Here is a 15,628-nt window from a genome sequence, read left to right on the forward strand (position 1 = left end):
CACCCACTCACATACACCCCTCTGTCATGTGTGCTCTATTATTCTGACAACAGAACGAAAAATCAGCTGCCTCCGTTGCAGTTTTGTGACCTGTACAGAGAAGAATAATTTATAGTGGTAAGTTCGCTAACTTTACCCTAAATTTAAAATGCAAAACCGTGTTTGCAAGGACAGCATACGGTAGAAGAGTTAAACCCTTTACCTCAAGCACTCATTTCTTATTTACAATAAGCTTTCTGCTACAGAAGAAAAAGTATTTCGGTTGAACACTGTTACAGATTTCCTAAATGAAGCTAGTTCCAGTTGCCAGTAATTCAAAAGCAAATCTGCTGACTTGGCTTTAGGACTCTCAAACAGTGTGATCAAACTTATAGAGTAAGAAGGTGTCTGCAGAAATAACATTTATAAACTGTATATACAGTACACAGTACCAGTACATAGAAAATAGCCTTTGACTTCATGATCCCCTGTGTGTAAGGCAAGACTGAATTCCGTCTTCAAATGGAGTCCACCAGAGGTACAAGCAACAGAGAGTGGCTCTCAAACCAATATGCAAATGAAGTGCATACAAATGAAAAATCAGAGCAGACAAAAAGTTTTGGATTTTTTTTTTTATGTGCTGATTCTGGCTGGCTGAATACATGGGAAGTTATTAAACATCAAATTTACCTTTTTTTAAAAAACACTAACAACACCTTGATGGCAACAGATATTGTTCAAGTGGCAGCTACCAAAAAACAGCTTGAAAAACGGCATAGTACAACACCAGGAACTCTGCAGTTGTACTATGCTCATTCATATAGCACTAACCAAAAAAATAAGTATATGAATATTCTATTTCATGCTATTGCTATGCAAGCAACAGCAATACAAATCAGCATACAGAAGGATACCATATGTTCTGCAATGAAGAACCCAAAGATACTTTCAAGGGCCATTGTTACAAGACTTCAAAGGAACACAAGACTGCCGGAGGCAAAAGTTACTGACGGATGTAAACATCCCTGTTCCATTCTCCTGCATCGTTACGTTTTTTCGATATCACTTCCCCATCCTTGTCACAATACTGGTCCCTTGATTTATGACGACTATGCTGTTTGTTGCATTCATTGTGGTCCTGCTCGCGGTCCCTCTCCTTTGAGCGATGCCTTGATTCTCTATGTCTGTGATCACTGCTCCCGTGGGACTCGTCTCTGTGATTGTGATCCCTGTGAGAATCATAGTGGTCACCGTGCTCATGTGAGTAGTCCTCCTTCGGCTCCACGTAAGCCGAATCTCTGCTGTCTTGTGTTTCCGAGTCAAAAGTTTCTTGCCTAGAGAGGCCTCTAACACCACTGCGATGGTTGTGGTGTTGGCTCGAGGAAGAGCGATGCTGGGATTTCTTGATGGGCTCAACCCGTGCTTCCTCTTCAATTTGTGAACCGCTGCGTTCAGGGACTGAATGGTCGTTCCTCTGGCCTTGAGATCCCTGCTATCACAACCAGCAGTAAGTTCATGTACAGGAAGTACACATTTAAAAACTCACCCCAATATCAAATTCAACTAGAGAGTATCATGAAATCACCACAATTTAAATACACAACAATCCACTGTGAATCTAAACTAGAAAAAAAAACCATTAGAAGTCAACTTTTACTGAAAATTCAGTATTATAATACAAACAATTCCTTTCACTCTCATCAGAATGGAGGGTGGCACGCAGGTTATTCTGTGACACTTTCTCGTCTCCTGTCATGTTTCTGACTATTCCAGTTAGCAATGATTGCCCACCACACCCCAGACAAAAAGAGAGCATGCAGAAGCAGAACAAATTGCAGAAGAATTAAAGAGGACGTGTCATGCCAGGATCATGCAGGTATCAGCTGAGAGTTTACAGATGCCTGCCGGGAAACAGCCATTATGGGAAAGTGGTTTTAGAGGGGCTGAGGAGGTGGATTCCCATGGAGAACCAAAGCACAAAACCTTGGTCCTTTTACAGTAGCTTTTTTTAAAGAAAAAAAAATGCAACTGAATCTGGTATGAATAAAGTTTGTATTATGATACTAATAGTATCACTGACCTTCTGTTTTACTCAGCAATAATTTGATTTCTTCATGGCAATTAAAAATTAAACTTTGACCTCATAATTTTTAAAAGCTGAAGAAAAGAGACCATTGCCAAGGCAAGCAGGAGGAGAGTGATATTATCACCTAAAGAATTTCCTAACACGCCACTGCTATTAAAAGACTGAAATAAAAATTACCAGGTAATATCAAACCTACTTTTCACCAGCATAATGCTTTGAAATCACTGCAAAATGAACAAGTGGCATTATTTAACTCATTTGGGGGGGGGGTGTGTGTTCATTACATTAACCTGCTTTTATTCCCAGACCACAGCCAAAGATTTGTCAAGCATAATTGCAAAATGTTATGAAATCGTTTATGGTGAAACTGAATAATCCTTCTCACACGAGGTGAAGAAAACAAAATTATCTCTACCAGCACAAAATTAAAGTAGGTTTTAAGAGTTATACAGGCATGTGTGAGACTCTTCTGAATTTACCAAAGTTTGCCTAAAGTTTGCCCTCCTATGTTGAGAATTGTCTAAAAATAAGGATTGCCTCCAGGACAGCTCACGGACGAATGTTCTTTCAGTCTTCCTATGTTATGGAAAAGAGACAGGGGAAGGAGGAAATTTTGTCCTTCAGTCACAGATCCTGGCAGGGGGGTTTCCTAGCAACCCAAAAATTAAAGTGACAGGAAATTGGACAGGAACAAATCTGTATTTTATCAGAAACTTACAAAAAGCAACATGTTTCAAATCAGCAATTTGATAAATTGGACAAATTTTTTCTAAGAGAGCATTTTGTTCTGTAAACTTCCCAGCGACTAGCTGGATTGCTCCATGTGTTCCTAATGTGAAACAAATGGTAGAGATGAGAACCAGGTAATGGAAACCGCGGCCGGATTTCTTTTTTGTTCTTGCTTTTATAATTCCCAAGAAAGTTCTGATTTGCCAGAAAAGGAATGTAGTAACTGTAAACATGAATAGATGTGTTCAAGGTGAACAGAAATGACTCAGCAGAGGTGAATTATAAATGGAATCAAATGAAAAGCTGAAAGGTCTAAAGCAATGCCTGCTCTGGATGTGTAAACACAGCTATTTATTAGTTCACAACCATGACCATTTTTAAGGCACAAAAAATAGGTGGACATGTGAAATCCTTTAATTCTCATATGGCCAAATGCCAAATACGTATGTACCTATCTATCTCGCTATAATTGTGACTAATGAAAGCTATCATTGCTGTGGTTTGAGAACAAATGCAAAATTTGACCCTGCTTTGAATGGAATTCTACTTTTACAAACTCTGCTATGATGAGTATGTGTGGAGGAGCACAATCCATAAATTTAGAACCAATACCTCTAATTTCAAAACAGTGTTAGGGCTATCGGGATTTATGAGCCAGTTACTGACACTAAGTTTCCCTATATATAACAGGGACACTGAGCATATACTGTTTGAATCTGGATTAGGATCTGGCTTGTGGTTCATAACCAAATTAGGGCTCTGAACTGGATTAGATTCCACAGTCCAGGAATTTTATGGCCCAATCTCCTAAAATAATTTGCCTAACATGGAGAAAGTTTAAGATAAACCCATTTCATTATTCAGGATGTAATTTCAAAGAAGTAGGGGTTCTTGGAATGAAGCTTAAGCAGTGCTGAAAGAGGAGAGAGAGAAGTCTGTCCACGCAGTCAATTTGGCTTGTCCTTTATTTCCATCCAGTGGTCCCTCATCGCCTACACCATATGTGTGTGAGGTTGGTCCAGTCTTCTTTTTGGAATTAGACAACTATTTCCCTACAAGAGGAAACCTGAGAACGGTGGTTGGGACAGTTTGCTCCAAAGCTCTCCATCAGATAGACAGGAGATGTATGGTCTTCATCAACTTCATTTCAAACGGTCCCAGGAGGCCTCACACCTTCAAGTACCTCGTGCCATGCAATGCAGAGAGTCAGCATTGTGCTATAAAAACACCACTCTGGCAGCTGGCAACACAAATCTCTAATTACAGCGCACACCCGGGACTGAAAAACCACAAAACCCAATTCTGTCTCATGACAAAGGAGTGCTGCACTGGGCCCAGGGGAGAATGACTCAAATGCTTTGCCATGTCCACGTGGCCCCTCTGGGCCAAACGGCTGGTGGCGCGGTTTTTCTCTGCAGAGCAGTCCACAAAAATGGCACAGAGACTTTAAATTTTCCAAAGAGGGTCTTAACACTACTGAGAGAATGGGTTCAGCCACTGTGATTAGAAAATAAACCCACTGTATTCCAAGACAGTGACAGTTCAGGTTTGAGATGTCAGCTGAAAATGCATCATAGGAAAACGACACAAAAGGAATGTAAGAGTTCTATGTTCCATAAGGAGCCCCCATTGCTTTGCACTTTTGGACTGGCAGATATACAAAGAAACTGTGAAAGAGCAAATACACTCTCATTTTTAGTCCTTAAAATAAAAATGTGTTAATTTGTAAGGAGATGGAACAACATTCAGAAAACTGTTATTAAAACTCTGTATAGTTCCTCCAGAGCATGTGGTTAATAAAGTAAGTGAACTACAAATCCACACCCAAAAGGCATTAAAAAAAACTTGAGCAAAATAATAAACATGTCTACAAAGCAAAGAAGGTTTATCTAGCAAGCCTGCACACACGTATACTGAATTTCATACTCAGAAATTCTTCCTTCTCACAATTTTTTCAGGGTGTTTCAGCTCTGAGAACAGAAAAAAAGGCAGAAGTGAGCTATAGCTTACAGTCTCTTTTCCTGCAACTGCTTTTGAAAGCAAGAGAAGGAGATACCATGCAAGATGGCTGAAGCAATTTTTCTTGTTGAAGAACAAACCTGTCAAGTCTGTGGTCTTTTAATGGGAAATAAATTCTTTGACACAAAATTTTGTTTTGTAAAACTAAAAGCAAATTTCTGGCATTTTAATTTGTGTGCAGATATGTTTTTTCCTTTGATTTTCTAAAAGGTGTTTTTCTTAGCCAAAGTTCTATCACTAATTCTGACTGACTCACGTATGTAACTTCTGAGCATATACGGAACTTAGGTGGAAATTTAGACGTGTTAAGCCATTATTAGAGCTGGAACAGATGTATTTATAACACCACTGTGATCTTGACACCCTCAAGGTGTCACTCACTATTTATAATGAAGTAGCATCTTTAAAGACCTCATTTCATGCCACACAACACACGTAAAAAGGAGAGGATCTCCTTATGCTGAAAACCTTAATACAATTATACAACACAAAAGTTGAAGGACAAAAGAGAGAACACAACATGCCCAAAGTCAACAGGCAGGACAGTGTGGAGGTGGGAATAAAGCCTGCTTGCTTCTCCCAGCTCCCTAGATGCTACCCTGTCTGCTCAGAACATACGGCCTCTCAAGGTCTTTCTACACAATGTGCAGTGGGACTCAGGTTTTATGTGAGAGTTTGGCTGGAAGGAATTCCATACTTTTCACAGCAATAGCCAATGAATAAAAGACCAAAGGAAACACTGAAAGGGCCGCTTTGACCTTGAGACTTCACTAACGCAGTCACAGATTTTCAACTTTTACAACTCTATAGCTTTGGGAGGGTAGGAGCAGATTCCCTCCAACATTTGTGGATTTGCTCTGGACATAACCCAATTTGTCACGCAGGGCCTCTGGGGCTGGGATTTGCCTATTAGCAATAGTACGCCCATCAGTCAGAGAGTTACCAGAGGCTCTAACGTGCATAGCATTAGCCCAGTTTTATTCCTCTGACTGGATTACATATGGCCAGCTATAAAAATGCTTGTGGCTGGTACACATATTACTGGCACAGTGGTGTCCTGGGCACAATGAAATCTTAAGTATTCCACTTCACGTCACCATATGTTTTCAGTTAGGCTGGCTTAGAACTTGGAATGAATCCAGCCCCCTAGTCAATATGCAAACACATGCTACTGTGACTACAATAGCAATAACAATAACGTGCCTGTATTTCCCTCTTACACTGAAAACGGGTGAATGTCTACTGACAAAGCTCTTACTCTATCAACAACAGTAAGACATATTCAGCACATTCTAATATCACACTACCACTGTGCATTGGAGAGGAAGAAGTTGATAGGAAAAAAAAAAGGCATAAAAACTGTACCTGTAAATTAATATTTGGACCTGGGCTAATCGGAAAAAAACGAGTGAGAAGCTGGTTAGGAGGATTGCTGCTAGGTGGATGTGTGGCCTTCCAGTAGGCTTCCAGATAGTCAGCCAGGTGCTCACAAGCATCTTCAAGCTGGTTCTCATCAAGAATTACATCGAACATTTCCTGATAAAGGAAAGGTTTTAGTGAGAATAACCACCAGCTAAAGGGAGATCAGCTACAGACATTGATGACCACACTTCCCATTCATCAAAAATAAACCACATTTCTTTTGTTAAGAATACTTGTGTTAAGATCTTTCACCTCTTCTTTTTTTTTATGCAATAGATACAAAAGACAGCAATCATAACCATCACGAATATGTTACACTGGCTAAAGCAAGTCTTCATGACTTCCACACAGTAATGCACAGTCAATGAAGATAGGAAGAGGCAGCTTGAACAAATCTTAAAACTCAAATATCCAGAAACAAAGGTTAAGTTCTCTCTTAGTTTTCAGCTATTGGAACAAAATAGAATGCCAAGAAAAGCTATTAATTCCCCATATCTAGAGTAACTAAGAGAAAATTAAGACAAATAACTAGTAACAGTAAGAAACACAAGTAATACAGATAATCCAGTTCCCAAGTGTTATACAAATATTAGGTAAGCGATTAGTCACACAGTCTAATTTAAGGCATCTAAAATTAGGAGGTAAGTGTCCTCCGTTCCCTCCCTGGTCAGAGAGACAGAAGTGCTCCTGAAGGCAGCTTTGAGAGCCTACACAGGTCTCTAGCATTCTTCACTGACTTCCTGGGGACCTGAGGAGACCAGTCTCTTACCTAAGATGCTTGAACTTGAATGATAAAAACATTCCCCTCACTCAGCTCCATAACTTTAGCAAATTTCCCTATCTGTAACTGAGCTGAACCTTCACCTTCTGGTCCCTTACCTATACTATTGACAGCTGGATATGCAGGTAACAGTGCTTGCCGTGTTTAAAACACAGCTGGGGTCTCATCATCTCCACTTTATAGGTGGAAGTTGATAGACTCTGCTTCAGTGCACATCAACAGAAGAACCACAGAGCTCTCAGCTAGGCAGTACCCCACAGCTCTTTGCCAAAACTGTGATGGAAGACACCTGCAGTGATGGGTCACAGTGACAAACGCCCAAGGGGAGCTACCCAAACCACCGGCCTAATCTTACAGGGCCAGAGAAAAAGCAGAGTCACTAAGGGAGATCAGTTTTAGACCAATAACCCCAAAAGAATTACCAAGTAAAACGAATGCTTAGCTTGTTCGAGTGCTGAATGTTTTCAGCACACACCCTAATAACTGCTTGTGTCTAGGAGTGTTTTTCCCTGTACCCTTGTGCAGAGCCCAGAGACCTCAGAAGGCGTTCTGCAAAAAAGCACTAGTGAAATTTGGCCAGAAGAGGGCAAACATTCCCAGAAATTAGGTAATTAACATTGTGCTTGAAAAGAAAGGCACCTCTAAAAGATAAGACATAAGTTAAGGGTAACTCACGGGAGGACACTGTGCCAGTTTATCAGCTGCCACCATCTGAACATTAAGGTGTTTGGCCTGAGATTTCCCTCGAGATTTTATTAACCTCTGTAAAACCTTTGAAAAATAAGACATTAATAATAGTGAGCAGGTTCGGACTTAATGTACATATATAATTACTTAAAATGTTTACAATATTAACTGTCCACTTGAGCAGATAAAATTACTAATTTGCTGGCTTCAGGAGCATTTTCCATGCTGTTTACATCCAGAACAAGCTAAATTTCATACACTACCCAACATCATCTTTCATGTTATGAGCAGCAAAAAGTTCCCCTCCTAGTTTCCTCTGCTTCTTCTGGTTTTGTTTCTAAGTTGAAATTCTTTATTTGCTTTCCTGACTTCTCTTCCCCTAATTGGTTCTTCTCTTTCAAATACCTCTTTGCAAGGTTTGTGCATTTTTTTTTTTTTTCCACAGCATGGAAGAGTACATTACTAGGCGATGTTAAAGTTTACTGATCAGTTTCATATTATTTATTTGTCATTTCTGTCTTGCTTTGATTTAACAAATTTAGCATTACTTATGTGACTGATACTAAAAGCACAATCCCAATTTAAAAAAACGTTGGAGCAACAGCATCTTTTCCAAAATGGGTTGTGATAACACAAGAGCTAAGATACTTTTTTGATTAGTAATGTTTCATCATCCAAAGGGAAGCAATAAAAACATATAGTTCTGAACTTTAATGAGGACACATGATTATTTGCATTTAAGACCAAAAACAAGGAAAAAAAAAAAAGACTGAAACAGCATGAATATTATTATTTATGAATGAAAAATATTTACCTTAGGAGAAGAAATCTTTACATATACTATAATGGGAGCCAGAGATGTTTTGCTTAGTTGGGCTGGGTGGTTAATGGTATCAGCATCAAGCACTACCAACTGCAGTGTCCTTGCTAATTCAAAAATCCGCTCAATTTCACTCTGAACTTCAGCTGCAGATAAGTACAAAATTAGGAGTTATGAAAATATTAAATACAATTACTTTTAAGAAATGTAAAAATGTGGTAGGCTGGCGTGTTGCTCCTCCTCAAGGTGGCAGGAGTTGTTAGCCATGCACTGGCATGCTAGGGGAACGAATGCAATGTTAACAAGAGCGTTTTGCCCCTGTTTCTTCCTTTGCAGGAACAACTGCGTGCCTCTCCCACCTCCACTGCTTCCTGCAATCCCAGCCTGGAGAGAGATTTTCTTACAAGACCCCAACCCATGTACATAAGAAAAAAAGAGGCAAGAACGCTTGCTGCATCACATGGTAATATTATTATGCCATTAATTTGCTACATGTAAATAATTTCAGCTCAGACTTTAATCTTACGTAACAATTAATTTCCTCAAACTGGAGTACCCAAGATAGCCATTAAGACATATTGAGGCATCTATATTAGCAGAAGCTCCTGTTTTTCCAATTACTTCTATGTTTCAAAGCCCTAAACCAAACTAAATCTTAAAATAGAAAAATCATCCTTGAAATGGAATCACATTTTCCTGCTCAATTTCCTGCTCAAATCTAGCTATAGGCTGATTTCACAGAGAAATTACAGAAGTTGGGTGATTTGTGCAAATCTGTAAAGTTAAAGAGCCAGACAAGATTGTAATTCATATACGTTTCCCTTTAAAAGTTGTGCCCACTCCATGAACCAAAATCAGATTAGATATCTAGCCCATTCAAGTTAAATATCAGTACCTAACCCACAGGAATATAAATGTCAACAAGATGTACCCAAAACTTATTTATTAGAGAGTTTCTCGAAATACACTTTCAGCATTTTATCGATTATGTTGGCACAAGTGTTTCATTTACTTGAAAACAGTTCATCTGATCTGGCTAGAGAGAGTTTTCTATAGCAAATGGACTCTTTCAAGAGGTGTGAAGAGATTGATTTCTTTTAATCTTAGAATAGCAACTGAATAAATTATTTACCATGATAAGGTTACAGAATTTCCAAAAGAAAGCAAAGCATCCCAGTGGTCTCAACTTAGCTCAAAGTCTTTTGGTTCCAAATCAATAGGTGACTACTATGATCATTTTATAAATGAAGTAACATCTTACACGGCCATCAGAAAATCTATCTATGATGCTCTCTATTGGAGAAGGTTGACACTGATTTGGATCTATTAGAGATGACCTCCATCTGTTTGAAGCTCTCTCCAATTCTGGCTGAGTATGTGCCAATCAGTCTTTTACAGCAGAGAATATTGTGAGATGTGTGTGGCGTGCTGGTACGGAAAGCATCCGTGTGTGCTTTCCTTCTTGTCAATAAAAGCACTATGGCCCAGCTGCTGTCTGAATTAGGACCACATTTTTGAAGACTGAACTTCTGATGGTTCTTGGCACATTCACAATTACATTTTCTGCAACTTTGTTACACGGAGATATTGTTGGAATGACTGAATATCATTGTCTCAGTGATTTAGTAGGAGATAGTCAATAGTCTATCCCAAATTCAAGTCCAAATGACAACTAGAATAAACATATCAGAGATGATTTGTCATACTGTTCTGATGATGAGTTTGGATTGCTTTCCTGCAATTTCAAACCAGGCTCAACACTTCAGTCAGTATAACAATGTCAGTTAATGTATCATTTTCAGACGATTCCAGACTGCTAAAAACCCTTGTTCAAGACAATTTATACCCAGCAAAATCCGTCTTTTTGCCAGCGTATCATAATTTTGTCTGGGGAAGCGGTATTTGCTACACTGCTGGAAGCACTTTTCTGCCAGTATAGAATACATCTCTCTGAACTAGATTTCCTGCTATACTTTTTGAAACAACCCTTTGCCAGGGCAGAGTATGCCTCAGGGCATCTTCTACTGTGAAACATACCCAAGGCAATAATTGCAGGTAACTATGGTCCTATGAATCAATAGTTTCCACCTGACTCTGAAGATGCAGAGCTATCTCTTCCATCAATTAAAGGGTATTTCAGTATTTATTTTTCTTAACTTGAGTTTCGGAGAAAAGTTCAAGGAACTACACTGCATGGTTGATGTACGAATATGTTGTTCCTCCACATCTCCAGTCAAGAACGGATGGACAAAATGCCACGGAAATTGCCAAAGAGGTCCTGATCTCCTGTCCCTTAGAGTATTCCAGCTTCTGGAAAAGCCCGCATTTTGCTTGAAATCTTCCTTGCATTCTAACTTTTTTACTACACATAAGATTGTTGAAATTACTTAAATAATAGTAGCTTCTCTTATTAGATGACAAAGGCTTCACCTACTGCTGCAGCTTTGGTTCTCACTTTAATTTAGCAACATCTCTCAAAAACCAAATTCTGTACCCATTAAGATTCTTTCCCAACAAGACACTCAACACTAATTTTCTCTCAGACTTTTGACCTAAGTAAGCGAAGAACCCTAAACATCATGTGAGGATAGTAACACAAATGTCACTGGTAGTTAAAACAGGCAGCTGAAAACAATGTCAGTGTGATATTCAAAGAAGCACAGTAATTGCTTAGCAATCTTCCCACCACCATGGATATCATCTCTTTATAATAATGTCCCCTCTAATGTACTGGAAAGGAATAACAGTGAGGCTATAACAGTTAACTCCAATAAACTGTATTTGCCAATCATAAGGAGAGGCATAAACATAATTAGGTCTACTGTCATGAAATGTTGGCAGCCCATCTACATCACTCAAAACCAGAAACAAGCTATCAAATTTTAAAATGACCCTTACGATATATTTGATATGGCCTCCTTGGTAATCATAAAGGGAACATATTTTAAATGACCAAAGTGCTCTATTTATTCAATACAGTAGGAGGTCAACTGTAAAAAACAAGAAGTACACATCTCCCAGCCAAATTTAACTCACTCCCATATATTAATTCCAAATATCCCTACTTTACCCTGAAATGAATAGAAATTCAGTACAAGGAGAGTACATGTCTAACCCCATTATGGGGCAGACAAATATTTTTTACAGCAGTTGCACCTTACAAGTGAATTTCAAGCAAAAATCTTTAACACTTCATTATGGATGAAGGTCATATCTGAAATCCCAGAAAATGAAAAAAAAGAAAAACAAAGAGGAAGTGATAACTTGAGTTATGCCCTCACCTCTTGATTAAGAAGTAAATCATGAGCTTGACTGACAGAATTCAAATTTTAGATTTTAATTTGTGAGTATGTGTTTGTATACACACACTTATATTGTGGGCAAAATCACCAAAGGGTCTATATTAGGTATTGCAATAACCAGAGTGCAGGTACTTCCCACAGCAGGCCATCCTGGACTGCATTAGATACCTGTGCTTGCTGTATGCAAACTGGAGAAACCGAGACGTTACTGAGGGTGATCCAGAAAGCTACATAGAATCACAGAATGGTTTGGGTTGGAAGAAACCTTAAAAACCATCTAGTTCCAACTCCCCTGCCATGGGCAGGGACACCTTCCACTAGACCAGGTTGCTCAAAGCCTCATCCAGCCTGGCCTTGAACACTTCCAGGGATGGGGCATCCACAGCTTCTCTGGGCAACACACGGTGTGTAAGCAGTCCAGAGCAAGCCAGTAAGAAACTCCACATGTGTGTAAGTACTTGGCCTTTCTCATCTTATCCTTTCTTCCCTGCAAGCACGGAGGTTGCTCTGGGTAGCCAGAGAACTAACAGTGGGGTCATGCTGGACAGCGGGTTGCTCCCCAGCCAGGGAGGTTCATCCCCAGGGTCTCCAGGCAGGATGAAGTGGCCCACACCAGACTGGTGGCAATGCTGGGGAGCACAAGCCTCTGTGCCTCCTCTCCAGTGTACCCAGCTAAGAATGAAAAAGTCTTGGAGGGGAACATAAGCGAGTAAGAAGGAATACGTGCTCTAGCTTAGTCCTCAGGCAATGGGCCAGAAGATACCTGGCTTACAGGTGTTTTGATCAAATTTCTAACATAAATGTAGCTTTGTGACTATACTTATATTTTCACAGTCTCAACCAAATCCCTTAGCCTCTAGCTTTTTACATAAAAAGGGGAGGATGGGAGTGGGAGGATGACAATGTTTCCCGGGGAAAGTGGCTGCATGTGTTACTCATGCCTAACAGATGGGTGTCCTGTGAGGGATAAGGCAGAACAGAGAGGAGCATGTCTGCTGCTCCGCCTGGGACTCGCATCTGGGCTTCGCTGAAGGGGACCTGTGGGGTGAGCTGCTGCAGAAAAACAGTTTTCCTCTTTCTGCCTCCTGAGGATCAGTTTCGACAGAAGTCAGATGGTCTTGAATGAACACACACATCGAAGTGGAATTTACAGATACAATGCGATGTTTGCAAACCTCAACAGAACCAAGATCTATTTATAATGGTCTAACATCTCCTGAAATGCAATACTGTAGTTACGTGAAAACATAAAACAGATAGTGTCATTTAGAAATACTAAATACCGCAGCCGCTCCAGTGTAGTGGCATAGCTCTGCGTCCATCATTAACCTCCCCTATGCTCAGGGTAATCGAGGTAGTAACACTGGGCAAAGAAGCAGCCTAACATTTATTCTGCCCAAGGGACCAAGCAAGTGTCTCTGCGCAGTTCATAATGGATATCGTGACATCAGGCTAGCGCTAACTTGGGTATTTCTGCACCACGCCTCACTACTCAGCGCAGTCCCACAGGCTTTTACAGCTCTGGTCAATTCATAGTAAGTAGGTATTCCTAGGTTCATTCTTTTATTTACAACAAACATAAATTAAAATCCTCAGTCCTTCTCACAGAACGACTCCATCGCTGGCTATTCAACCCCTCCTGCTCATGGTGCACCACTCGCAAAACATTTGCGTATTCACTGAGTGGGAGAGATACTGACTGTAGACTGATGCTCAGAGTGGGAGGCAAAACACGTGGATCCTAGATCCTTCTCCAGGAAAAGTTTAATTATTATGCAAAGTGTGTAAGACTCAGCAGGACTGACTGACAACCATCATAAAGGTGATCATAGCTATGTCATGGTGATGGAAATTGTGAGTTCATGCCTCTATTCGCAGAGAATGGAAATTAACCCAGACTTCTTGGCATTCTGGTTGAACAACCCAAACCCTTAGTCTTGGATAAAATAAGAACACAGACACCAACTTTTATCAGTTCTATGAGCCTAGGAGAAAGGAAAAATACTGGCTCAATTCAACCTACAGGTGTGAATAGTTTTAAGGGAAGCAAACTGTACTCTTAAGCAAACAGCTAACTTGCTAAAAATATTTAATTCACCTATCTAGGTTTCTTAGTTATTATACAACTATCTGTGACCTTAAAAATTATTCTAATACACTGCTATACTGCTTTGTCTCTAGCACATGTTTTATTTCAAGAGCTGTCTCTAATTTACAGAACTCAAGGATATTTTTTTTTTTTTCTCCTTATGTCCTTTGGAAGCACTCTGGAAGTTTCACCAAAATACTTTGCTAATACTGTATCAAAAGAAGTATTTGTAAGTTAGAATATTGGAAAGTTAGTACCAAACTTCTAACAGAGAATGACCTGGAGAATTCATTAGAGAGACTCTGATCTTAGATGTCAACAAAACCAAGGCTGGGCCAGCAGGATAAAAGAGCATTTTAAGACATGTGAGGCTGACAAATTACAATAGGTTCAGGTTCTTCACGCCATTCTTTCTCCACCTGTGTGCAAAATGATGTGTAGCCACATCTTATGATAACCCAAAAGCTCTTGGCTGCTCTCTTACAGCATTCTGATTCAAGGCAGCTTCAGGTTTAGCAGATCACCACATCTGAGAACTTAGTGCCTGGAAGTCAGAGTTCTGGACATTTGTCCCAGCTATCTTGAAGATAAATTATAAAGGGACAATCAGGATTTTCCATAACACATCAAACACCTTGTTTTTGCACTCTGAACTATATTAGAACCTTAAGACGTTGGAATGGAAATACACTCTTGGTCAAATCCCAATTTTGCATTCCTGTTCCATGGCCTCTGTAAGTTAGGAAGGATTTTTATGAGGCTTTGCTAGCACTCTTTTATTTTTAATTTATAGTCAGGGAAGAATTTACTCAAAACTTATCATATACCACAACTATCATTACATTGCCAAACATGGCGAATACATAATAACATCACCATATATATATATATATAAAATGTGTATATATAAAAAATAAATTGTTACCATAGTTTCCAGCATTCAGCTGTCTTTTTACACAGATACAAAGAAAATAAAACTACAAGCCTGAAATTTGCAGTGATAATCCATTACTATTTCTTCAAGCGTTTGTGTTGCATTTTCAGAAAACAAAACTGGGAGCTCTATACATTTTCAAGAAACAACTTTCTAAAGGTACACACTCAATTGCACATGCAAATTGGGTGCATGTGATTCCTCACAGGTTACTGCATATGCACATACAAAGCAAATAAACACATTCACAGCCATCTGACTGCAATTGATTTACCATACACATGATGTCATATTTTACATCAGCATTCACATGTCTGTGTTAGAATATGCAGATTAGGTGCACAGACCTTAGGAATCTGCAGTGGAAAACCTGATCTTCAGCGTTTACTTGCCAATCTCAACTTTATTTTTAGAATTATTTGAAAACAAGTAAGGAAAACCAGTAAGATTTTCTAAAAGAAATACTTAACAACACAGTACAGGACTGACTTTGGTCTATCAGTGAGCTAGTTACAAGAAACACACGGTGGTTCTGTGAGGTACAACAAAGCACTGAACACAAAACAGCAGGAAAAGTAATTTGCAAGCTTGTATACATACCCAAAACATCTGGAAAGGGAGAGCATTAATGAAGCAAAGAATGGAAAAAGCCAAGACAATCAGGTTCTTGTACAAAGCATACAGCATGAGGCAAGGTTATAACAAGTGTAACGTACACAGAAACGAGAAAGGTTTGGGTACTTCTGACAAAGAAATACAGCAAAGGCACAGAGCTGGTTC

At 39.5% G+C, this 15,628-nt stretch overlaps 1 protein-coding gene across 1 annotated transcript in view; it reads right to left on the reverse strand.

The window, feature by feature from the left end:
- Positions 1–599: 599 nt before the first annotated feature.
- CACNB2 (calcium channel, voltage-dependent, beta 2 subunit) overlaps positions 600–15,628 on the reverse strand; it is an 82,144-nt gene continuing 67,115 nt past the window's right edge. Inside the window, exons 10-13 of the mRNA XM_010152601.1 lie at positions 8,518–8,669; positions 7,692–7,787; positions 6,179–6,349; positions 600–1,468 (exon numbers count right to left, since the gene is read on the reverse strand). Coding sequence (XP_010150903.1) covers positions 983–1,468; positions 6,179–6,349; positions 7,692–7,787; positions 8,518–8,669 — 905 coding nt within the window. The 3' untranslated portion in view covers positions 600–982. The remainder of the gene's footprint in view (positions 1,469–6,178; positions 6,350–7,691; positions 7,788–8,517; positions 8,670–15,628) is intronic.

Source organism: Eurypyga helias, unplaced genomic scaffold, assembly GCF_000690775.1.
Source record: "Eurypyga helias isolate BGI_N326 unplaced genomic scaffold, ASM69077v1 scaffold6235, whole genome shotgun sequence".
Lineage (NCBI taxonomy): Eukaryota > Metazoa > Chordata > Aves > Eurypygiformes > Eurypygidae > Eurypyga > Eurypyga helias.